The 26,872-nt window shown below is 35.6% G+C and overlaps 2 protein-coding genes across 3 annotated transcripts in view; one reads left to right on the top strand and one right to left on the bottom strand.

The window, feature by feature from the left end:
* dnmt3bb.1 (DNA (cytosine-5-)-methyltransferase 3 beta, duplicate b.1) overlaps positions 1-8,498 on the bottom strand; it is a 61,131-nt gene extending 52,633 nt beyond the window's left edge. For both annotated transcript variants that reach the window (XM_059332793.1, XM_059332794.1), the window contains exon 1: positions 8,049-8,498. In XM_059332793.1, coding sequence (XP_059188776.1) covers positions 8,049-8,056 — 8 coding nt within the window. In that variant the 5' untranslated portion in view covers positions 8,057-8,498. The remainder of the gene's footprint in view (positions 1-8,048) is intronic.
* A 1,345-nt stretch (positions 8,499-9,843) lies between these two features.
* Positions 9,844-26,342, top strand: commd7 (COMM domain containing 7). The gene is made up of 9 exons (XM_059333977.1): positions 9,844-10,014; positions 12,238-12,291; positions 12,531-12,633; positions 14,820-14,876; positions 15,065-15,102; positions 22,636-22,726; positions 24,392-24,441; positions 24,532-24,580; positions 25,736-26,342. Exons 1-9 carry the CDS (start codon positions 9,934-9,936, stop codon positions 25,810-25,812), a joined length of 600 nt encoding a protein of 199 aa, XP_059189960.1. The 5' UTR covers positions 9,844-9,933; the 3' UTR covers positions 25,813-26,342.
* The last annotated feature ends 530 nt before the right edge of the window (positions 26,343-26,872 follow it).

The following is a 26,872-nucleotide window of genomic DNA, read 5'->3' as shown; positions in this document are numbered from 1 at the left end:
TCATACACACGTGTTTACGATCAGATCTGAGTTTCCCGCGGCGTTCATGAATCCGGAGTAGGTTTTTAGTAGCGTAGGCTTTTATGTGCAAATCTACGCACAAATCTACTAACTTTTCATGAATGAGGCCCATTGTGTCTAGACATATTGATAAATACTGGCAAGATGTAGAAAACCGACTACAACTAATTTTTAACATTAAACCCAAAAAAGACCCGTTGTGTTTAGCCTACAGCAACACATCACACTGCCACCTGCTGACCAAAGTATGGTACTGCAACTTTGTTTATTCGCTCTGAACCAGCTGATGGAAATTCAGAATTCATGCAAGAGGTGAAAAGATGACAGCAGCGTAAATGAGAGTTTAAGAGAGGAGTGCTTCTTATATGTGACAATACAGAGAGGAGATCTCAGTTTTATAAGCTTAAAGTAGTTTTGTTTCTGCATTTACGAATTGTGCAAACAAAATGTGCAGAAACACTTGCTTCAGAGTAACTTTGCTGATACGGAGCTGAAGTTTTGCCATAAACGAATCCTAACACTGCAGCCTGCAGACCATCAGGGCAGACAGATCCTGATATACGCTCACTGGCCACTTCATTAGGCACCTGCTCATTTATGCAAGTATTTATTCAGCAAATCACATGGCAGCTTCAGGATTGGTTCGTCTGAATCAGAATTGATGCTTTTGGTTTGTTTCTTGTTCAGTCTGGTTTGCTTTTACAGGACAGAAATGTAAGATGACCAAATAAAAGAGAAAGAGGGAGGGCTGGAAATAAGCTCCCAGTTGTATTTCTTATTGGCTGTAAAGTTGCCGTTGGAAAATGTAAACACAGAAATAAACACAGCAGCATGGAGCCAAGTGTCTTTCATTCTACCAGCTGTAATCCTGTTCTAGTGTTCCTACCAAATGAGGGCCCAGATGTCGAGCACTTCAAATCCGTCCTCTCCCCGTCCTGTTGACGTGTTGCTCTGTGAACATCTCACAGGTTGCCCACAATTAGTTCTGGTTCTTTCCTGTAATTGGGTCGGTTCACAATCAAACCGAGGATCGGACCAAGACCTCCCAGAAGTGGTCTTGCGGTGGTCTTCCAGTTGTTTTGGTCCACTCAAGAGTTCGATTGAAGCGTTCACAAGCAACCAAACGAACCGTAACAAGGATTGAACCACCAGAGTTCGACTGAAACGGACTAAACTTTGGGTTGTGAAATAACCCAAAGTGTCTTTGAATGTGGGGTGGTTGTTGGTCTGCTGATCTAACATCTCTAGGGTTTACAGAGAATGTGTCCGGGAAGCCCTGATGTTTGCTGATGCCAGAGGACAGAGGAGAACAGAGACTGGTTCAACAGGAGCTCAGAGAACCAACCAAGGTCTGCAGGAGACGTCTCTGAACCACAACACGTCAAACAGTAGCAGCAGAAGACCACACCACCACTTTATTAGGTACACCTCGCTGGCTAATAACGTGGCCGGTGAGTGCATTCATCATAAACATATTGGTATCCATCTGTACCTAAAGTTGGTTTTTACAGAGCATTAAGTGCAGAAAACGATGCTTAAGGTGGTTTGGAAACACTTAGTTTGTACAGCAGATCACTGCACAATTAAAGTGTTAAAATCAGCTACAGATGAGCAGTAAGGTGTGGGACTACTTCTCAAAAGAAAAAAAATGTATATATGATAATGTTAAATATGCTGAAATTATTTGTTTAAGAGCAGTCTTCTGAGAATCTCTGCAGAGTCTAATCTAATCTCTGTATCTTTTCCCTCTAAAATCAGTCTCAAAAGTCACATATCAGTCAGGCTTCAGTCTGCAGGGACAGTTTTGAAAAATCCTAAAAAGGAGTACGTGTTCCTGAAGATAAAGAGAGGCTCAGAGAGGACAGAGCTGCTGCAGCCTGGAGGGGATTCTATCAAGAAAAGTTACTGTGTTACACCTGGAATCACATGAGAACATGATCACATGATAAAAACAATGAGTCAATGAACCAGAAAAAGCTGCAAAACATCAACTGATTCATGATTTATTATAGATTATCTGTACAAATTAACCAAGTTCAAACACTGCTGTTCCCTGCAGTCATTTCAGGTTGAAACTTCAGACTTTAAACTCCTACATCTCCAGAATTTAAGCGGCACTTCAAACTGTCTCTTATTTCTCCTGATGCTTGATGATAAATTCTCGATCATTTGTGAATATAAAAACATATGCATGAGTTGATGCCTTCATGCATTAAGTTAGTCAGTTACTCTGCGGGAGTGACACTCTGCTGACAGCAGGTTCTGAGTTAATCCCAGCCTCTGGGGAATTTTTTTTTTAGACTTTACCCTCGTCTTACTGAAGCTCCGAAAACCACACACAAACACTCCAATCCATCTGAGACGACTCGGCTATAACTGTGTCTGAAATTTGGAGTTTCTTTTATATAATATGTTCAATTATGGCAAAAATTATAATCAGGATTACTTGATTTGCCACCATAATTTTTTTTTTCATTTATTTTTTTGCTACTTTAACCGTGGATTTCCTGTGAACTTTAAATATAATTCTAACAAAAAATATATACATAAAATATATGATATATAAATAAATATACATTTAAATCAATAATACATATAAAAAATATAAATAAAATAAAAATATATTAATTTAACCGCAGGAATGTTGGAATTTGCAAGCAAAATGTTAGTAAAACAATATTTTAAAGTTTTTATATTTGCTAACAAAAGTTTTTGATTTGCATTAATTCATTTTATTAACAAATGTAATTTACCTGTGTTTTTTTTAAGTGTAAGCTTAAGCTTTTGCATGAAAATCTTTTTTTTTTTTTTTTTTTTTAAATTGCAGTTTAAAGTTTTTCTTGCAAACCTGTTTGATTGCTGCAAAATAATAATAATAATAATTATTATTATTATTATTATTATTATTATTATAATAACAATAATAACTTGGATTTATATAGCACTTAACATTGATTATAAAGACACAAAAATAACCCCAATATAAAAATAATGATTAAAAATAAATTTGATTTACTTTTTTTTCCACTGTCTGACATTAAAATCAGACTAAACTTTTCCTGTTTCAGGTCAGTTAGGATTACAAAAAATATTTATATTTGTTAAAAGCCAGAAAAATAAGAGAGAGAAAGTTGTAAATAAATCTCTAGAAAATTCTGTCTTCAGAAACTTCTGGCTTCAGCTGTATCTATGAACAGATATATTTATATAATATTTTCCATATTTTTTAGCTTTATCTTCCTGAAACCTACATGACGGAAGATGTTGTCACTCCATCACTAACCGTCACCAGCGTATAAAGACCTCAGTGTGACTAATTTATCTCATAAAGCTGCTCCAGTCAAACTCAGAGTCTGTTATGAGAAGATGACAGATCAGATCCCCTCAGGATTAATGAAACCATCATCATCATCATCGTTATGAAAGAGCTTTTCTTTCAGCCCAGATTTAAGCTATTCAGAAAACACATTAACTTCACTTAAAGCTCATTCTTTATTTCTAAACACTGCAAGAAGTTTCAAGTGCTTTACAAAAGCAACATAAACTAGTCTACAGCAAAGTAAAGACCATAAATATTAATGTTACTCTGCAGAAATCACAAATAGAGATGTTCCGATACCATTTTTTCCCTCCTGATACCGATTCAGATACTTAAATAAAACAGTATACAAAACAGTAGTGCAACAGCAACTTAAATAAATAAATCTGGGGGTCCGGGGGCATGCTCCCCCGGAGAACATTTTTGCCCTAAAAGACTAAATTTGGTGGCTCTCGCACAATCTAATGCCACTATTCCATCTAAATCATTACATATTTTAGCGAATTATTGTAAAGGAGAATAAGGGTTCTTCTATGTTTTATTAAAGGCATCTTGATTTGACAGTCTCCTTGTAAATTCTGTGGTGGACTCTGCTAACACATCCATGTGCTATTATTTTGAAAGCTACATGTGTTTGCTTTTATTTTGAAGGCGGGTCTAACACGTTCTTACCGTGTCGCCTTATGATGTGTTATATTAACACTCAAAGTCAGAACTTGGAGCTTGGAACGACGTCGAAAATTCTGACATTCGTATAGACCTTGAATGCACCATTAGCCACCGTTCTCCCTATGTGCGCTGCAATGTAAATAGTCTAACTAAAGGAACATTAATCCTCTGTTTTACCGGCGATGATTGCCACAACGCTGACATGATAGTGCTACTTAGCTTAGCTGCAAGCCTCGCGTCAACCTGCTCTGACACACGCAATCAATTCCTCCTCGTCCCTCTAAAACAGCAGGCTGCAGGTTTCAGCACAGTGCCACTGCTTTAAGAGCTAATTTAATAAATCACGTGGCATGGGATCAGTGCCTGGACTCCAGTACTCGCCAATACAGATGCCAGCATTTTCGGCAGTATCGGAGAAATTTCCGATACTGGTATCGGAATCGGAACAACTCTAATCACAAAGTCCTGTTGAGTCACGCCAACTTGTTTTACTGAGACTTTAAGAATTGGAGCTGAAAATGTTCTTTGACTAAACAATTTAGTCAGATTTTATATAAAAAAATATTAATTTTTATAATTTTTTTCTACTTTATTGACATTTCACTCTTCATCATTAGGATTTTTTCACTAATTTATTTTGATATTTTACTATTATCAATATCTTTAAGTTGTGTCAGTCGCTTGTGAAGCTCAATAAATAAAGTTTAATTAATATTTTATCTGGGAAGAATGTCTCACTGCTACAAGACTAAATAGTGTTTTTTAGTTTACATTTAAAAACATAAATATTTTCAGTTTTAGTCTTAAACTTTCAGTAAAGCAAGACGACAGGAGTTGTGGAAATTGTGAATTTTGCAGTGTCACATTAATATTTGTGGTACTTTGGAGTTTATGTTCCTATGTATTAACCTCTTGAAACTTCATGCAGTGCTGACAAATAAAATGTGTGTAAATTTATGTGCAAATGATAGAAAAGTATCTTCGAAATAAGCTTTAATCTGGGCAGAATGAGGCAGATTGTCTAAAAGATTTCACCTGATTTTACTTATACTGGAAGCATTAAATCAGCCGATACAATTAATCAAAGTCTATTCATTAGAGCCGGGAGGAAATAATACACTTTTTGTGCACTGATATGAGTCTAAAGTTCAAAGTTAACAAATAAATAGGAAAAAATAAGGATGAATAAATATGAATACTGCCAAATGCAGACGGTCTGAAAAAGAACAAACAAAAATAAAAATAATTAATAATATAATAATATAATATAATTAGCCTCATTCTAAAGCACGCCAAGAACCAAGCCGTATTCTGAATTATATATTGTGTAAAAAAAACCCAGTATATTCCCCATACTGATAAATACCGAAATATACCTTTAAAAGTCATAATATTGGTTAACAGGTTTATATTTATGATGCATTATAGTATCAAAGAAAGTACAAAGTGTACAATATTTCCATCAAAATTAGTAGAAAGTTGCATAAAAATTAAAAAAAGTCAAGTGAATTAAAAAGCACCTCAAAGATCTACTAGTACATACTTACTTAGTTTTATTCCACCTCTGCTTATTGAAGTGTTTACATACAAAAGTGTCAGTGTTTTACCTTTATATCTGAAGTTTTTGGATTATTTTTACTGCTGCACAGAGGTGGAACAAGATCATTTACTGCAGAAAAAGGCCATTAAAATACAATTAAAAGTCAAATTATCTTAAAGTAAAAGTATTTATATCACATTAAACTGTTTCCTGTTATATCTGATGTTTTGGGATTAATATTACACTTTATTCTGATTCTCAGGAGTGGAAGAAATATTCTTTACTGCATTAAAAAACCCCAACTATAAATCACTCTACTACAAGCCAAAGCATCTAAAACCTTAAGTTAATAAAAGTATGCAATCATTGAAATAAACTTGAAGTAAAAGAATTGATAGTATAGTAAAATGTTCCCTGTCAGCATTTAAACGTTATATCTTTATATGTTTTTTGGATTAATATGACTGCTGCAAAGTGGTGGAGGAAATATTTTTACTGCAGTAAAAATATTATCAAAACACTCCACTACAAGTAAAATGCATGCATCCAAAACACAACTGAAGTAGGTAATAAATACAATTAACATAAAGTAAAAGTACCTGTCAGTGTTTATATATTATATTATAAATATTTGGATTAATACTACTGCTGCAGATGGTGGAAGAAGCATTCTTTACTTCAGTAATACTAATATTAAAATACTCCACTATAAGTAAAAATAATACATCCAAAACTTAAATAAAGGTATGCAATCAATAATATGAGCTAAAAGTAAAAGTACTTATATTAATACCACTGCTGCTTAAGAAATATTATTTACTGCAGAAAAACAAAAACAAAAAAACCCACAACTTAAGTAGTTAATAAATGCAATTAACATAAATTAAAATAAAAAGTACTTGTCAGAGTTTATATATTGTAAATATTTTGATTCATATTGCTGTTGCAGATGGTGGAAGAAATATTCTTTACTGCAGTAAAACTACTATAAAAATACTCCACTACAAGTAAAGGTCATGCATCCAAAACATAACTTAAGTAAGTAATAAATACAACTATATACTAAAAAAAAATACTACTCAACTACTACTAAAAGTCATGCATCCAAAACTGAAATAAAAGGTATGCAATCAATAAAATGAGCTTCAGGTAAAAGTGCTTATATTTGGATTAATATTACTGCTTAAGAAATATTATTTTCTGCAGTAAAAGTACTATCAAGACACTACGAGTTAAATCCATGCATCCAAAACACAACTTACGTAGGTAATAACTAGAATTTCCATAAAGTAAAAGTACCTCTCAGTGTTTATACATTATATTATAAATAGTTGGATTCATGTTACTGCTGCAGATGGTGGATGAAGTATTCTTTACTGCTCTAGAACTACTATACAAATATTTCAATACAAGCAAGGGTCATGCATTCAAAACTTTATAATGAGCTTAAAGGAAAAGTGTTTATATCTGTATGAATCTAACTGGTGCATGCGGTGTTTTGCAGCAGCAGCAGCAGTCTGTGTGCTGCTGCAGGCAGAGACTCACTGATGTAAATATCCTGAATTAACTTGATCTTGGCCTCCTACAGGACTCCTCCCCTTCACTCTGCACCGCGTGGCTTCTGTCTGCGCTTTTATGGCAACTCCAACATGAATGAGAGGAGTCTTTTTATTTTATTTGCCCGTTTGTTTCTGCCTGTCAGTGACAATAAACCCTACAAGCTGCACTAGTAAATCACCCGAGGAACAAAGCAGCAGTAACCCAGAAGGAAGCGGAGCCGGTAAACCTGCACAGTTAGTAACATGTTCCAACACCGGAGCGCGTCCACAACCAGGAAACAAGAAAAAAAAAGAAAAGGAAAGTGCAGAAATCCTGTCGCGCAATCCCAAGAAGGAGTCAAACTAGATCTCAAATCAGTGCACAGTTCACCCCTGCAGCGAGGTTTGCACTGATAAATCACTTTACTGCACCTACACACGCTTTAAAGTCGTAATAAATGCACAATAAAGTTAATAAATCGCTTTAAAGTCGCCGCTCAGCATGCAGAAACACAAAATAGAATACTACAAAAGGTAAAAGTGCAATGAAGTCACTTTTAAGTGCACTTTTAAGCGTTAAACTCACAGTGTGCACTACAGATGCCTTCACATGTTCAAAGTGATATAAGAAACGCGTTAAGATGCAACAAAATCTCTAAATAATCCTAATTTGAGGGTAAACAACATCTGCATGCAGCCCTGCTCGCCGTGCACATGGGCAACAAATTACCGAGCTGCAAACTTTAACACAAGTGCACCATGAAATAATAAAACAATGAGATAAAAACATACCAGCAGCGACCAACCCGACAGGCTGCACGAACAAACAGCGCCACAAATTAGTATAATATGGTTTTTAAAAAATGAATATGTTTCTGTGTGAAGCTGTTAATTATTCGCTCGGTAAATTCCTTGAAAAAAAAAGAAGTAGAAACCTCACCCTCCCCGGTGTGAAACTTACATAACCATCCACGCGTGTTGCTCTCATCCACTGCAGGGGAAGGAGAGGAGAGGAGTTTGGAGTCTGGAGGGAAAATTGTGGAAAATTTTGGTTTAAAAAGGATAAAAACTTGAACTTGGAGGAGGAGGAGTGCGTCTAGTCCTCTCGGTGCAGGAGCTGAGCAGAGTGGTGGAGCATGCTGCTGCAGATCTCTCTCTCTCTCTCTCTCGCTCTCTCTCTCTCTCTCTCCTGTGTATGTGAGTCGGCCTCTCTCTTCCCCTCGTGCTGTGTGCGTGCGTGCCTCTGATCTCCGGGTGAACTCTCTGTGGGTCTGCTCGTGCTGTGATCGACATGCAGGGAGAGTGAGAGCTGATTGGTCGCTTCCTCCAGGTGTTAACGTCAACTCCCACTTTGTGTCCCCGCAGGTGAGACATGTGAACAGGAAGCACCCACCGTGCACGCCCCCACCCTCACCCCCTCAACAACACTCAGTACCCCTAAGGAGGTGAAACTACATGCAGCACTTCTGACACTGAGCAGTGCAATAAATATTCTTTACTGCAGTAAAAGTACTTTGAAAACACTCTCTATAAGCTAAAGGGCATAAAAGTATGCAATTAATGAAATAAACTTGAAGTAAAAATACTGATGGTGGAGTAAAATGTTCCCTGTCAGCATTTAAAAGTTATATCTTTACATGTTTTTTGGATTAATGTTACTAAGTAAAAGTATACTAAAAAAAAGTCAACTATGCAATGTAAAGTCAACTAAAAGTAAAATAATTTAAAGCGTGGAAAACTTAAAAAATATATTTTATATATTATATATAACATATATATATATATATATATATATATATATATATATACTTACACACATACACTGATAAATTCATATTACTGCTGCACGGTGGTCGAAGAAAGATTATTTACTGCAGTATAAGTATTATAAAAAAAATACTCTACTAAAAGTAAAAGTCATGCATGTGAGACATTACGTACAAAAAAATCTTGATAGTGCAGTAAAATGTTCCCTGTCAGTATTTAAATGTAAAGTAAGTGTAAAGTCAACAAAAGTAGTAGTAGTAGTAGTAAAATGATTTAAAGTGTGGAAAACTGTTCCTTGTCAGTGTTTTAATGTTATATATATATGTGTACTTAATCAAGAAAAGTAAAAGTATTGATAGTGAAGTAAATGTTGTTTGCTGTCTGAAGCACATTTTTTATTTATGCTTTAATTTCTCTGAACTACTGAACACATGTACAAAATAATATAAAAACGAAATAAAATATACAGAAGAAGTAGAGTAATTTATATGCAAAAATATAAAGATATATATGTTTGTTTATTTATTATATTTTATATATTAATATTTTAGTCATTTATTACTCCAAATATTTATATACATATCCACATTTTTATATACATATTTAGTAGATTTTTATTTATTTATTTATTTCCAATTTTTTTTATGCATTCATAATTTTGTCTTTTGTTATTCCCCTTTATATATTTACAATATTTTATATTTTTTTGAATTTATTGTATTTTACATATTAATATTTTAGTTTCCTGTTTTTTTCAAATATTTATATACATTTTTCCACATTTTAATGTACATATTTAGATTATTATTTCTTTATATTTTCACTTTTTTGTCTTATCCATTCACAGATATAAATTGTTTAGCACTACATATACTCCAAAAATCGATTGTTTGCTGTCTGAAGCACATTTTCACGATAAATAAAAGAATATTTATTTATTTCTGCTTAAATTCCTCTGAGCTACATCGCGCTTCGCGCATGCGCAGTGCAGAACCAGGAACTGCAGTCGGCAGCAGAGCCAAGCAGTTTTTTATCTGACGGATTTTCATTAAAACTAAGAACATAAATAGAAAGAAAAGATGCAGCTTCACTTCACGAAAGACGTTTTACCAGATTCAGTCAGCAGCGACTTCCAGAACCTGAACAAGCTCAACGAGCAGGTAAAAACAGCAGAAAGGTTTATTTATTTAACTTTAACTTTAACTCAGCTCAGTTTGTGTTTCTGAGCTCTCTCATGTTTAAATCTGCTCCCAGTTGATGTCAGGAGAGTTGTTGTTGCTTTTCAGACTCTAAAGGTGAATATAAAGCTCGTGTTATTGTTTACCGGGTTGATGTTTGATGCTGTGATCACCTGAAGATCATGTGACTTTATAACGTGACAGTCTCCGGTGGAAATAACTAATAAATACATAATAACTGCTGACACACTTTAAACTCAAAGAAAAATAGAAAACTTGTGCAATAGTCCTGCAGTAACACTCTGACTTTAAGTATCGACACAAGATAAACATGAATGTGTCTAATAAAATTAGCAAACAGCCAACAATCATTAAGCTGCAAGTGTAAGAATATTATATAATATAATATTATGTTATATAGTTTATTTTAGCTTTCATTTCTTGTCAGTCATTAAATTAGTGCTGAAGCAGCAAAATAAAGTAAAGTTATAAACAATAATATTATTTAATCAGTGGTAAAATAAGTATATGAACTCAGGTCAGTGCTGGAAAAAATGAAAAATCTGTAAAAAGACAAGAAAATAAATGTGAAAATAAAGAGTAATGACTAATGAAAAATGCATATTAATATAAATCTTTGGAATCATAAATAACTGAAATATGAATATATAAAATATAATAAATATTTTATTTATCATGAAAATGTTTTTCAGATGGCAAACAATTAATTAAACTGTGTGTGGATTATTATTTTATTTTTTTATATGTAGTGCCGTTAAAAAAAAAGAAGAAAACTCTGTAAATGGATAAAAAAAATAAACGTGAAAATGTAAAGAGGGATAACAAATTAAAAATAATGAATACATAAAAAATGTGGAAATAAATCAATAAATGAAAATCTACTAAATATGTATCTAAAAAATGTTGATATATATATATATATATATATATATATGTGTGTGTGTGTGTGTGTGTGTGTGTGTGTGTGTGTGTGTGTGTACAAATATTTGGAGTAATAAATGACTAAAATATTATATAAAATACAATAAATATATTTATCTTTTGGCATAGAAATTACTCTACTTTTTCTGTTTATTTTGTTTTATTTACAGAAATTAAAGCATAAATAAAAAATGTGCGTCAGACCGCTAACAACTAACTTAACGATTTAACCTGCGTGTAAGATTATACAGTTTTTTTATTTGAGTTTTGTGTTCATGTCAGTGATCAAAATTAGTGCTGAGGCATCAAAAGTGAAGTTATAAACAATATCATTATTTAATCAGTGGTAAAGTAAGTATATGAATTCAGATGAGTGCTGAAAAAAATAAGAAAAATCTGTAAAAGAATTAGACATAAATCATATATCATATATAGACAAGAACATCTTCTAAATATGTACATAAAAATGTGGAAATATGAATAGACATTTTTTATAGAGTAAATAACTAAAATATACATGTGTAAAATACAATTAATATATACAGTCACAGATGGAAATAACTGCTCACACACTGTTACAAGAATTTTTTTTTATTCTGGTTTTATCTCTAACAAAAATATATAAAATGTAAATGTTGTAGTTTTGTCAGTGTGAAGTAAAAATCACTCATCCGATGAGATATTTCTTTATTGATCCGGCAACATTCATGACACTTGGGGCGTCCCGGTGGCTCACACTGGTAGAGCGCTTACCATGAAGGCTGAGTCCTTGCTGCTGTCACTTTCAATAAAAGCATGACACTTGGAAAAGTGTTGTACATATAAATTCCAATTTATTCTAATTTTAACTAGATAATTGATCAGAGAAAGTCAATGTCTTTTCTGATTTCTGTCATTCTAACTGTGTTATTCTGCACAAAGACATTTTTGAGTTGTTCCGATTGCGCTGATTCCATAGAGATGCAGGACTTAAAGATTTATAGAGATTTTATATATTGCAGTGAAATACAAGGACACAGAGAGGAGAATGTAGAAAGAGGGAAAAAACGCCCTGAAACAGCTCCTTGGGTTTCAGAGAGTCAAAGACGGAGAAAGAGAAAAATACACAATGCAATACGAACAAAATCACCACACTGTAATAGATCAATTTTCATTTGAGTTGTTGAACAAACTTCTTAAGATATAAAAACCTGATTTAAGTTTATTTTTCTCCAAAAAACCAACAACACTCATTCAGACTTTCACTACTTTTGCTATGTGCAGCAATTTCTTCGCCTGATTGAAATTCTGTTCCAGTTCCTGCTGGAGCCCAAAGAGGTGAGCGAGTACACACACACACACACACACACACACACACACACACACACACACAATGTTAATGGGACTTTGGACTGAGTGATTAGCCATGATAACTGAACCGAATGAAAACATCAGCTGTCCTTTTGTGCATGTGTGCAAATTAATGCGTGTGTGTGTGTGGCGTGTGTGACATGTGTGTGTACGTGCATGTGGCGCGTGTGTGTGTGTGTTTCATGTGTGCATGTGTGTGTGTGCAGACGGAGAGGTTCATGCAGCAGCTCGGGGAGTTTGCGGGGGAACACGGGATGAGCTCCGGTCCTCTGAGGAACCTGATGAAGAGCGTCCTGCTGGTGCCTCAGGGTGGGAAACACACACACACACACACACACACACACACACACACACACGTTTAGACAAAATAAATCCAGTTATTCCAGATGTTAAACTGAGATTATGAAGTGGGAATTTCGTATCTGCTAGCTTCAGGAATATTCTGACATTTTGGGAAATAAGCAGTGGTGGAATGTAACTAAGGACATTTACTCAAGTACTGTACTTAAGAACATTTTTTAGGTACTTGTACTTTACTTGAGTATTTATTTTTTATGTAACTTTGTACTACTACAGGGTTTCCCCCAGAAAACTTGCTAAGCCTGGTGGTAGAGAAGCCCACCGCCGGTCCACCGTGTTTATGTAAAAAAAAAAAAAAAAGTTAAAAGTTGACAGGAATTTTGAAATTATGACTATTGTGTGTTATTATAAGCCATTTATTAAAAATACTTAAATGTAGAGTCTTACAAAAAGGCACAATCTTGACAGATCTTGAAATACGGTTTAAACAAACAAACTCCTTTCATTAACCTGAACATACTGCTGGGCATTTTCTTGTCTGTCAGGATTTTCTGAGACTATGATGGGGGGACAAACAAACCAAACAAAGTCTGGGTGTCCAGGAGCATGCTCCCCCGGAGAATATTTTTACCCTAAAAGCCTAAATTTGGTGCCCTTCACACATTCTAGTGCCACTATTCTATCTTAATCATTGCATATTTTTATGAATTATTGTAAAGGATAATAAGGGTTCTTATATGTTTTATTCAAGGCGTCATATTTTGACAGTCTTTTTGCAAATTCTGTGGTGGACTCTGCTAACACATCCATGTGCTCTTATTTTGAAAGTGGGTCTAACACGTTCTTACCGTAACGCCTTATGGTGTGTTATATTAACACTGAAAGTCGGAACTTGGGGCTCGGAACAACGTTGAAAATTCTGACATTCATGTAGACCTTGAAGGCCCCATTAGCCGCTGGACTCCCTATGTGCGAGAAAAGCCTGGCGGCCTATAAAGCACTGGGGGAAAACCCTGCTTCTACTCCACTATATTTTTGAGGAAAATATTGGACTTTTTTACTCCATTTCATTTAGCTGACAGCTTTAGTTAATAGTTACTTTTCTGGTCAATATTTAACATGAAAAAGATGTAATCAATACAAAATGATTATGCGTTTTATTAATTAAACCACGTAGCTAACATGAACCTTACCTGGACAACAGTAAAATGCTGCCTACAAAAATGCACCATAACAAATAATCTAATTGTAAATTTGAAAAAAAAAGAAGCTGTGTGGTTCCATTCTGCATAACATCTACTTTTACTTTTTTACTTTTAGTTCATTTTGAAGCTGATACTATTGAACTTTTACTTCAGTAAGTTTTGAATGCAGGACTTTTACTTGGAGTGGAGTTATTTTACAGCGTGGTATCAGTACTTTTACTTAAGTAAGGAATCTTTTTCCACAACTGGAAATAAGCCTTTTTTTCAGCACTCCATCTGTTTAGAGAAGCAGCACAGAAGCTAATTAACCTTTTGCTGTGGACGAGAGCAGCAGATTATCACATTTTATTTATTTAAAAATAATATATAGAGTGACTGTTTACTGCTTCCTAGAACAACATAAGGAAACAAAATATGAAAAAAGCAAAAATAGTTGTATGAAATAATGTTCCATTTGTTGGAAACTGATATGAAATAAACCTAAAGATTTATTTTGGATAACCTGAAAGTATTTTTGCTGCCAAACCAATTTGTTTTTATATATATTTTTACTTAAATGGTTGTTATCTGTAATAATATTGGTCCAAAATTATGTGAAATTGAATTTTTTTTTATAGAAAAATTATGATAATTTCTGATAAACAAACAGATTTGTGCACCTAGGTCTTCCATGAACTTAGAGAAAACTCAAGTATCCTCAAGTGATAACATAAAAGGTCTTAAGAGTCTGGAAAGTCAGGTTTAAGAACCTTAAAAGTGATTTAATTTTACTTTACTTTAAAACCCTGAAACATTGTGATGTAGCCCTGCTTATTTAAGTATTATCTCTTTTTAAGACAATGCAGACATGAAAACTTTGTTTTTTTTAGTTTTCCCAAAACACTCAACTTGAAACCCGTGAAAATCCAGTTTAAAAAGTGACAGAAAAAGCTGCAGCTACAGGAAGCTTTCTGTCTCAGTGACGGCGTTTCTGTCTGTTTCTCTCCTCAGGCGCCCTGAAGAAAAGCCTGACAGCCGAGCAGATCAAAGAGGATCTTGTGACTTTAGGTACACAGGAGTCGATCTGTTACAGGGTCACAGTGAGAAAGGGGTTAAGTACCGCTGCTGGTTAGAGTCTCTCATGATGGCATGTCATCTTATCGAGGTGGCATCGGATTCCCACAGCGGCGTTTCTGCTCTTTATTGTGAATGTTTTACACATGAAACCAAACCTGCTTCATCTGTTGTTTCCTCAGGACTGAACGAAGACAAGGCCGATCAGTTTTCACTCCAGGTAACTGTCTTTATTTATTAACCCTCCGAAATATATGTTTTCTTTGAATAATCGCCAAAAATCCAGCGTTTATCAGAGGAAGAAACTGTAAAAACAAGCATAATCGTCAGAGTTGGAACTTTGACGGTCCTTGAGTGGATCATCTGTTACAAGATTTTCTGTTATGAAAAAAAATGACTAAAACTTGTCTTCAAATAGTGATATTTCTATCAAAATTGCTGTTTCATGGACTTCCGGTTATGGCCGCGAGCTAGAGAGTCACGTTCAGCCCCGCTCCGCTAAGAACTTAAACAAATCCTGAGGTAAATTACAAATTTGAACCTGAATCATACAGACGAACATTGAACATGGCGAGGTGATGCCAAACACTGGGAAAACGGCAAAGGGACAGGGGGAAAATATCGACGCAGGCGAAGTTAACCAGCTTCGGGACGCAAAGCATGGAGCGCGCTAGCAAAGATGCTAATCTTGACATAGCAGCTGCAGAGCAATGTGGAGGAGAGCTCTGCGGGGCTAAAGAAGAAATATTGATGGCAATAAGGTCCGACTTTTCGACCAGATTGGATGGAATACTGACCGCAGTTGAAGAAACGAAGAAAGAACTGGTTGATTGTACTGAAAGAGTAACTGAAGCAGAGACACGGCTGTCAACAGTGGAAGACGAGCAGACTAAGTTTAAAGAGATGGTTCAGACGCTGGAAAAAAGGAACAAAACTCTGGAAGATAAAGTTATTGACATGGAAATGAGATCGTGGCTGAACAATCTGAGGTTAGTAAACCTGCCCGAGGGAGCTGAGGTCCCGGATCCCTGCTCATTTCTGGAGAGCTGGCTACCGGAGGTGCTAGACCTGGCCCCTCTTTGAAGCCCAATAGTGCTGGAAAGGGCGCACCGAGTCGGACCAAGACGGGACACTGAAGAGCCGCCGAGAACTTTAATAATGAAGTTTCAGAACTACAAGCAGAAAATACTTGTGATGAAAGCAGCCAAGTCGAAGAAAGACGTCCTTTACAAGAACAAACACGTCCGTTTTTACAACGACCTGGCGACTGAAGTGCACAGACAACGAAAAAAATGGGACTGGGCCTGGGACTCAGACACGGCATCCTACCCCCAGCTAAGCTGGTGGTGACTTACAGAGAGCAAACACACACCTTCAACATGCCGACGGAGGCGCAGGAGTTTATAAACAAGATCAGAGAAGACGCTGGAGGAGTGAATGGAGAGAACTGAGTGACAGTTACGGAGCGCACATAACTGCCTACGTCACGGCAGATGTAAGATCATATGCACGGCAAGAGGGACTGTACAGTAAGATAATTTCTGATCTTTTTTCAACCGAGAGTTGCCCTCATATTTAATTTTCACTTTATGGTGTGACTCTATTAAGTACTGCCCTCAGGATTTTTCTTATTAATTTATATATTTCAATTCTGAATAACTTTAATTTACATGTTAAGGCTAAAGGATGTGTCAGTGTATTAAACCCTGGTAACTTACTAAGCTTGTACAAACACTAAATACCCAGGTATGTTTAAACTTGTATGTAAGGAGCAAGGAGGGTTGATTATTTTATGTTTCTTTTTTTTAATTTTTCTCTTTTATATATTTCATAACAAGAAGGCCGATAGGATTGATCCAGGGATCTGTCCACAAATAGCTGGAAGCAGCACAGGCTAGGGGGGCTTCCCATTAAATTGGGAAAATGGGGTTCATTTTTTCTTGTGGTTCAGTAAGTTCAGTGTATGTTCTAATGGTTAAATGTGTTGAGCTTCTCAGTCAAGTTATTTTTACTAAGGGACCATTATGGTATAATATTTTGAATGTCTCAAGGGGTAGAACTTAAATGTATATCCTGGAATTGTAGAAGTTTACAAAAAACTAAGAAAATTAAACAAGTGATGAATAAGCTAAAAGATATGGATTCAAAAATCGTCTTCTTACAGGAGACTCACACTTTAAAGGAAGACAATATAAAGATAAGTAGGAGATGGCAGGGAAACGTCTATGCAGCATCATTTACATCACAAGCTAGAGGAGTCATGACTCTCATTCACAAATCAATACCTTTTCAAGTTTCTGATATAATTAAGGATAAATATGGAAGATATTTGATTATCCAGGGATCTTTGCTGTCAGTAAACTTGAATTTAGTAAATATTTATGGGCCAAATGCAGATGAACCCAGCTTTTTTACATATCTGCTTCTCACGCTGGCATCTCTTCTTGGAGAATATATAATAGCAGGGGACTGGAACTGCACACTGGACCCAATAAAGGACAGATCCACAGGTGTCGACCAAACTCATAACAGAAGTAGAATAATTATTAATCATCTTATTAAAGAGTTGAATCTGTTGGACATATGGAGACACTTTAAGCCCAATGATATTGCTTACTCTTGCTACTCTAGTACGTTTAAGACATACTCACGTATAGATTATTTTTTGGTATCTGCAACACTGGTTTCTAGAATACAGGACTGTTATTATAGTAGCATATTAATATCAGATCATGGTCCATGCTGTCTGATCTATGTGGATAGGAGACTGGTAAAAGATCCACCTAAATGGAGTCTAAATAAGAAATGGTTACTAGATGAAAACTTTCTTAAATATGTAGGGAATGAGATAGATAATTACTTTAAAGATAACACAAATGAAACAACAGCAGGTATTAGGTGGGATGCTTTCAAAGCCTTTTTAAGAGGACACATAATTAGTTATACCTCATCCAAAACTAGAGAATCGCGGCAAAAAAGACAGCAGTTAGAATCTAAAATACAAACTCTCCAAGAACAAGTCTTTAAGAATAGAACTCCTGTTGTAGAAAAAGAATTACTACTCTTAAGAGCAGAGTATAACAAACTATCCGCAGATAGGGCAGCCTCAGATATGCTCAGGCTCAATCAAACATTTTATGAACAAGGGGAAAAGCCCGGTAAACTGTTGGCCTGGCAAATAAAACAGTTAGAAACAAGGAAAACTATTGCTTCAATTAAAAATAATAATGGGGATACAATAATAGACCCTATTGAAATAAATAAGAAATTTAGAAAATATTATGAAAATGTATATGAATCTCAAGTAGACTATGACCCACAGTTCCAAAATTCATTCTTAGATAAATTGAAATTTCCAACTATCTGCTGAATTTGTGGAAGAACTGGAGGCAGACCTAAAAGAAGAGGAAATAGGCACAGCTATCGATGGTATGAAAGCAGGAAAAACAGTGGGCCCAGATGGATTACCAATTGATCTGTATAAAAAATGTAAGTCCAAATTACTGAAGCCATTACTAGAAATGTTTTTGGAAGCATTCCAAAGTGGTAGTTTACCAAAATCAATGACCGGTGCTGTAATAACACTGTTGCCAAAACCAGGAAAGCCCAATAACCGATGTAAAAATATGAGACCAATAAGCCTATTAAATTCTGACCTCAAAATTTTGTGCAAAGTTTTAGCAAGACGGCTTCAAGAAATATTACCTAGTATAATTCATAGGGATCAAAATGGGTTCATTCAGGGACGCCAAGGATTCTATAATGTCAGAAGAGTCCTCAATGTCATTCAAGGATTGAAAGACCCCTCCGATAAGGCCCTCCTATCTTTAGACGCTGAGAAAGCTTTCGATAAGGTGGAGTGGCCTTATCTCTTTAATATCATGGAAAGATTTGGATGCGGCAATACATTTCTAAAATGGGTTCGGTTGTTGTATGCAAACCCTACAGCAGAAATATTAACAAACAAAAATATATCAGAACCAATCATAATTAAAAGAGGATGTCGTCAAGGGTGTCCCCTGTCTCCGCTGCTATTCACTTTAGCGATCGAACCATTAGCAATAGCTGTACGAACGCAAACTGAAATAGCTGGAATAACAATTGGTCGAACAGAGCATAAATTAGCGTTATATGCAGATGACGTTATTTTATTCATCTCACAATTTAGTAGAACTATTCCTGTGTTGCTGGATTTAATAAAAACATTTGGTGGCATCTCAGGATACACTATTAACTACTCTAAGTCCTCAATTTTATTGCTTGACGAGAAAGAGAAAGAAAATCCACTCAGAGAAGCTTCCCAATTTAAAGTGGTAAATCAGTTTACATATTTGGGAATAAAAATTGGATCAGAATTAGCTCTAATTGTAAAATCTAATTATGAATCATTGACTGAAGAAATAACAGAGCCAATTAATAGATGGACATCCCTGCCCTTATCCTTGATTGGTAGAATCAACATTATAAAAATGAACATCCTCCCTAAGATACTTTACCTATTTCAGAATATTCCGTTGTCTCCACCTGATGGTTTTTTTAAGGGAATTAAAAAGTTATTTACTGGTTTCATATGGCAAAACAACAAAGCTAGAATTCGACTATCCCTGTTACACTTACCACATAGTAATGGTGGTTTAAAGTGTCCAAATATAACATGGTATTATTGGGCAGTACAAATAAGGACTATTACATTTTATTTTGCAACAAGAGATATTCCACAATGGAAAGAAATGGAAGATAAAGGTTTGAGTTTGCCTTTACCCCTGTATTTTTACTCTGATACAGCAGCAAAATTGATAAAACAAACCACTAACCCGATTGTCAAAAATATGGTAAAAATATGGTTTGAAGTACAAAAATGTACTAAAGAAACTAGTCAATTATCTCAGTACACTCCTATTTGGGGAAATCAGCGTTTTATACCAGGAAGAGCAGATGCTGTATTTAGAAAGTGGGCATTAAAGGGACTAGAAAAACTTCAAGATCTGTATATGCCCAACTCCAATGACATGTTATCATTCAAACAAATTAGGCATAAATATGACATAGATAAAAAACATTTCTTTAAATTCCTCCAACTTAGGAATTACATTAGGACGAGCCAAAATAGTCTTTTAACCAGACCTCCAATTTCTAACTTCGAAAAAATTGTATCTAAAAACAGCTTAAGTAAAGGTGCTATAGCAGAGCTATATAACTATTTTTTATCAAATTCGGTTGAGAATGCAGATCATAAACGAGAAGCGTGGAAGGAAGATCTGGGTACAGACATATCATTAGAGGACTGGCAATCTATATGTAATAAGGCTCACACCCAATCAATCAACACTCAATTTAGATTATTGCAGTATAAGTGGTTGATGAGAACTTGTATCTCACCAGTTAAATTAAATAAATATAATAGGAATATCCCGGATGTGTGTACAAAATATACTGAGGTGAAAGGGACATTATTCCATTGTGTGTGGCAATGCACTAAGATAAAATCTTTTTGGGAGGAGGTTAAAGAGGCAATAGAAAACATTATTTCAAAAAGCATTTCAATGGATCTTGCACTTTTTGTCTTAGGACTTTATCCAAAAGGTCACAAATACAACAAAAGTGAAAGAATATTAATAGATATGTGTCTGTTACACGCTAAAAGAGCCATTGCAATCTTTTGGAAAAAGACCAGCAGACCGAATGCTATGTATTGGGTGAGGCAAATGCTCACAACTTTTCCTTTGGAGAGAGTGACATACATACGAAAAGGAAGGCAGGATTTGTTTGAAAAAATATGGGAACCGTTTAAAGTGTTTGTTAACGGTATTGATCTGACAATTGACAATGAAGAAGAATAAGCAGTCAGTTAAGTAAACCTTAAATCAGGATTAATGAGTTCATGTACCTGCAATTGTATAAGGCATTGAATTATGAAATGTTTTGTGGCTGAGAAGTGGATGTTTGTGATGTGTATGTGTATAGTCCATTTGTAATCTTGTTTTGTTTTGTTATGTAAGAAAATGTCAATAAATATATTGTTTAAAAAAAAAAAAATTGCTGTTTCATTTAAAACATGTCCAAAAATAAACTTTTTTAAACCTTAACCGACTAAACTAACAAACTAAAATACCCCAATATAACATGATGTTTTACTCTCCTCAGTTTAAAGTCACATGTTTCATTTTTGCCAAGTCTGTTACTGAGGCATCTTACTTTCATAAATACGATAACTTTTGCACCTCAACATAGAAATTCTAATACAAATTCAGCATAAAGTTCTGGAATGATTTCAGCAAGTAAACCCTGTCTAAATCTAAATCTAAGTTTTTACCCTCTGAACCCCAAAAATATGTTTTCTTTTAAAGAATTGACAAAATTTTATCATAGAAAGAAACTTTAAATCAGGTATTGTTGTCAAAACTTGAACTTTAAGACAGTCCTTGAATGGATCATCTAACCAAAACTTGTGTTTAAATTATATTTGTGTCAGAATGTCTTTATTCTACATGTGTCATTTCAAATAAAGTGTTGGCACTAACCAGATCCTGTTAAAAACATTAAAATCTGCTCAGGATTGATTCTGTTGAGTCCAACGGTCACGTGACAAATATTCACTGAAAATCTGTTTACACAGAGCAGAGAGGAGAGGACAGGAGAGGCTGTTTACACAGAGCAGAGAGGAAAGGACAGGAGAGGCTGTTTACACAGAGCAGTGAGGAGAGGACAGGAGAGGCTGTTTACACAGAGCAGAGAGGAGAGGACAGGAGAGGCTGTTTACACAGAGCAGAGAGGAAAGGACAGGAGAGGCTGTTTACACAGAGCAGAGAGGAGAGGACAGGAGAGGCTGTTTACACAGAGCAAAGAGGAAAGGACAGGATAGGCTGTTTACACAGAGCAGAGAGGAGAAGACAGGAGAGGCTGTTTACACAGAGCAGAGCGGAGAGGACAGGAGAGGCTGTTTACACAGAGCGGAGAGGACAGGAGAGGCTGTTTACACAGAGCAGAGAGGAGAGGCTGGAAACAAGACGATACTTCAGTATGGACAATAATTTATCAGAAAAATTCAGCTTGCCTTTTTTTTCTGATTTCTGTCATTCTAACTGTGTTATTCAGCACAAAGACCTGTTTGAGTTGTTCCCACTTCTAGCCATGCTTGTGGTGATTCCATAGAGCTGCAGGACTTATAGATTCATATAGATTTTATATATTGCAGTGAAATACAAGGATATAGTGAGGAGAATGTAATAAGAGCAAAAAACATCCTGAAACGGCTCGTTGGAGTTTAGAGGGTTAGTCAAACAAGTCATAAAGAACACATTCTTATATTTTTTTTTTATTAGACGAGAAAAGTCCTATTGAGGTTGAAGGTAGATCTGGTCAAGACAGGCAACAGCATACATATAAAACACATAGTTATAGACAGAAAACACAAAAAGAGAAAGGAACTAAAATATCAAGCACATTTCAACAGAAAAAATAAGCAGCCTGGTACACTTAAACATTTACATCTCAGGGAACCAGCCCCTAACTCTTCCATTTTGCATTGAATCACACTTTGTTGTGTTAAATTCTGCAACACATTCTGGGCTGAGAATGCAGAAATCACAAAAGTATCAGCATTTTGGGACAGAAAGCAAAAATAAGTAGACCAAATATAATCGAAGACTAAACCAAGAAAAACTTGCACATAAATAGGTTGGAAACGTGAATCTGGTTGCCTTCTGTGCTTTAAAAGTCACATTACACACCTTTGTATCTGTGTTTGTTGCAGTGGGGGGAGCACTCTGCAGCGATGTCCAGACTCGCCCTGGGACAGACTCTGATGGTCAACCAGCTGGTGGACATGGAGTGGAAGTTTGGAGGTGAGATGAAGCAAAAACCAGACATTCTTCAAATTTAGCTCTTGACAAAATTATAGGTTCACTTCAGGACTATTTCTGAGTTCAGGAGGAGCTCTGCTGCAGGCGTTTCTCCTCTTAAAGGGACAGTTTGGATTGATTTGAAGTGAGGAACTTTTCCAGTGTCAGTGTATTAAAATAAGATAAGCTTTTTCTTTATCCTGTAGTGTACTTTAGATACAGGTTAAAAAATGAGATTGCATTATATACATGCACATACAAACATTATACATAAAATACTTACATGACATAAATACTTACATGGCTGTTTTTTTAACAATATGGACAATGGATAAAATATATCTGTAGATACACATATTGCCTACAGTAAAACACAGCAGCTAAACATATCCTATATCAACTTGTCAGTTTACGTGTATGCTATATTTACAAGATTTTCACCATATTTTCACCTTTTTAACTTGCTGTAAGACATTTCTACATCCATCTTTGTTGCCACCAGACTCCATTCACAAAAACAGTAATTTTACCACACAGAACATGTCAATTGCTGGTGTACCTTTGCCTCAATCTGTTAGTTTGGTTGTGTTATTTTGTGACTTTGTTGTTTTAAAGGGTTAGTTTATCTTCACTACAGTCACACAATAACAAAAACAAACTAAAGATTAAGGCAGCATTAGAACGACAACAGCTGTGTCCTGCGAGCTAAAATTGTGCTTTTTTTTAAAGGAGTCTGGTGGGTTTGTAGACGGCATAGATAACTGGTACAGCTGTGGCTTTTTAAACAATTTTAATTTTTTTTAAGCTGTTTTTTATTCTGTTTTATGTATTCTGTAGTTTCCATTTGTGTTAGTCATCTTTTAATATATATTTAATTGTTTTTAAGGTACATTCTACTTTATTTTTTTATCACATTTTATCATATTATGTGTTGCTGTTACGTTGCTTTTATTTCTGCAGAACACTCAAATTTCTCTGGATATAAAATGTGCTGTAGAAATGTCTTTTTCTGTTCAGTTCCCCTGGTAAACAATGTGATCCCTTTAAAGTGACAGCACATATTCATGAACTCTAACATCCATAAGCAGCTTATGTCCTCTGATAATTTGTTCTGGTTGATTTAAACTCAGCTGATGGCTCTCTATCACCTCATCGTTTATTCATTTAAACATTAATGACTTCTTAAGACTCACAGGTAATAGTCATGCTAATAGAGAGTCATTAGCATGATGTTGAGCCTCTGTTGACCACGTTTAAGGAGTCTGTGGAGGGACGGGGAGTGTCTGTTCCTGCTGCACTCCTCTCCAGTTTACATGCAAAACCTTCAGACTGTGTTTCTGCATGTCCCCAATGAGTCGGCTGCATCCGGTCCAGACTTGAATCGTCTGAGATCCAAGACTATCCTACATGTCTCATTTAAAACAAAAATAAACAGTTTGGAATAACCAGAAACATTAAATTCTGCTGTTTAGAGACGCTGTGAAGACATGACTGAGTCTGCTTAGATTAATCAGATTGACAGGGTTTAATAACAAGTTAACAAAGTATCAATTCAGTAAAAATTCACTCTGCAATTAGCTATTTTTAGGCTGAAAAACAATAATGTGTTCTTGTTTTTGAATTCTTTATCAATCTAAGTTTCATGATGGGTTTTCTGACTCTCCACAGTGACTGTCGGCACCAGTGAAATACAGAAAGTGGGCAACATCTTCCTGCAGGTATGAAAGCCCTGTACACACACACACACACACACTCATTTCCACACCTCTTTGTTTAGTGTTGTTGATCACCTGTTTCCCCTCTTGCAGCTAAAGTTGGTGGTCAGAAAGGGGACTTCCACTGAAAACGTCTACATGGGTGAGTGACTGTGTGCCGTTACTGACTCTGGAAACATTTGTTCACTTATTAATTCATCATATTTGGCCTCACTGCATCTCCACATGTCAGATCAGATGAGTGAAGCTGCTTTAATGAGTGTATAAATGCAGTGCAGGAGATATCCTGCAGAGCTGAAGCTGTTCAAATATTTGAAACAAAGTAAATCAGGTCTGCATGTTCTTTGTCACGGCACTGAAATTTAAATATGAGCTTGCTTAACATGTGCAGACAGAAAGATATTTATAATCAGCAGGAATGCACCGTTTGAAGAATAAGTGTGGGAAAATTCATCTGAGATAAAAAGGCTACTACTGTTGCTCCTTAACCCTCTGAACCCCAACGAGCTGTTTCTGGGCTTTTTGTGTGCTCTTTTTACATTCTCCTCTTTGTGTCCTTGTATTTCTCTGCAATACATAAAATCTCTATAAATCTATAAGTCCTGCAGCTCTATGGAATCAGCACAATCAGAACATCTCAATGTCTCTCACATGTCTGTGTGCAGAATAACACAGTTAGAATGACAGAAATCAGAAAAAAGTTGAATTTCTCTGATAAATTATTTTGTTAAAATTGGAATTTATATGCAACATTTTTCAAAGTGTCATGAATGTTGTGCTTTTATCAATAAAGACATATCTGATGAGTTATTTTTACTCCACACTGACAAACTACAACTTTAACATTTTATATGTGTTAGTGATAAAACCAGAGTAAAACAACATTTTTGTAACGCAGTATTTCTACTTTTCTTTGAGTAAAGTGTGAACTTTACTCAAAGAAAAGTATTATTTCCACCTGCAACTGTTTATATTTATTGTGCTTTTTTGTAGAAAAAAGCAAGACGATTTGGAAGAAAAGGAATTTATATATACAACCCACAAGTGTCATGAGTATTGTCCTCTCTGCTCTGTGGTGTAACGGCTTCTCCAATAAACAGTGTATTTGTGGCAATCCTTTAAAGAAAACACACAGAGGGTTAAGAAGCTGTCAGGAAACAGAACATTTGCCAGTTTGAAACATTGTTTTCTGTTTCAAAGTGTGAAAGTGACATTTTAATGTGTTTTTTATCGTGTAACAGAGTCTGACTGTTTTATCTGCTAAATGTTTCCTGTTTTCTTCCCTCATCTATTCCAGAGTTGACGCTCCCACAGTTTTACAACTTCCTACATGAGATGGAGAGAGCCAAGGCCAGCATGGAGTGTTTCAGCTGAGTGTGTGTGTGTGTGTGTGTGTGTGTGTGTGTGTGTGTGTGTGTGTGTGTGTGTCTGTGTGTGTCTGTGTGTGTCTGTGTGTGTGTGTGTGTGTGTGTGTGTGTGTGTGTGTGTGTGGCTGTAGCTGCAGGGGATTGTGTGCGGTATGCATTACGTCATGTTTTGTGTGTGTGTGGCACTGTGACTGAAGCGAAAAACACAAAAACACATTTTATTTACTGCCAGACATTTCTACTCCAATAAAAGAGGAATTGAACAAACTCAAACACTCTCGGGTGTTCTTCTTTCAGCTTGGATTTAAGAGGCACACTCCCGTCATCGGGTTTCTTTTCCTGGCATTGGCAGGGGAACTTAGGCGTTTCATCGATACCTGAGTGAGCCCTGTGGGGGAATTTATCACCTGCAGACAAAAAACCCCTGAGATCAGACCTCACAGACCTGCCTAATCACGTCCAGTCTTGCTGTTGTTCCTGTGCATGAACAATAATGAGATCTGCAAGAATATTGAATACATTTACACAGTCATGACACAGCATGCTGATCTCTTCCACCTGAGAGAAGGCTTTGTTCTGTAAAAACACAAAAATGAATAAAAGAAAATGTTAATGTGCAGCACTAACAGAAGATCAAGTTGTCAGATTATTTACTTTAAAGTTGTTATGTGTAACATTTTCACAATAAAATAACAAAAAAAACAGTTACAACTATGTTATATATTTTGCTCTTGAGGACCTACATTATCCCAAATGTTTCCAACAATATTCAAAGCCAGAGAAATCTTTAATTTTAATAAAAGTAACAGCCCATTTCATTTGTCGGTGGTGTCATATACTCTAAGCAGCCAGAAGATGACATAAATTCACTTTTTATCCAGTTTTAAGCAACATTTTTACACTTTTTAACTGGATGAATGAAGTCTGGATCTAAAGTTATCAGAGAAACAAACTGAGCAAACAGCAGCTCAGCCTCTGCCAGTGTGCTGAACTGCATCAGAAAAACAACTAGTTTGAAGGTTAAACTGCTTTATTCAGTGTTTTTACTGGTTTTAATCACATAATCT

This window comes from Centropristis striata, chromosome 5 (genome assembly GCF_030273125.1).
Source record: "Centropristis striata isolate RG_2023a ecotype Rhode Island chromosome 5, C.striata_1.0, whole genome shotgun sequence".
Lineage (NCBI taxonomy): Eukaryota > Metazoa > Chordata > Actinopteri > Perciformes > Serranidae > Centropristis > Centropristis striata.
The sequence above is the reverse complement of the archived record's forward strand: the minus strand, read 5'-3'. Positions and strand labels throughout refer to the sequence as shown.

Excerpts from the sequence above, each read along its gene's own strand:
- commd7 (XM_059333977.1), top strand. The coding sequence starts at position 9,934 with ATGCAGCTTCACTTCACGAAAGACGTTTTACCAGATTCAGTCAGCAGC. Across the intron at positions 12,634-14,819 it reads CGTCCTGCTGGTGCCTCAGG|GCGCCCTGAAGAAAAGCCTG; the intron begins GTGGGAAACACA and ends TTCTCTCCTCAG. Across the intron at positions 24,442-24,531 it reads TGGGCAACATCTTCCTGCAG|CTAAAGTTGGTGGTCAGAAA; the intron begins GTATGAAAGCCC and ends CCCCTCTTGCAG.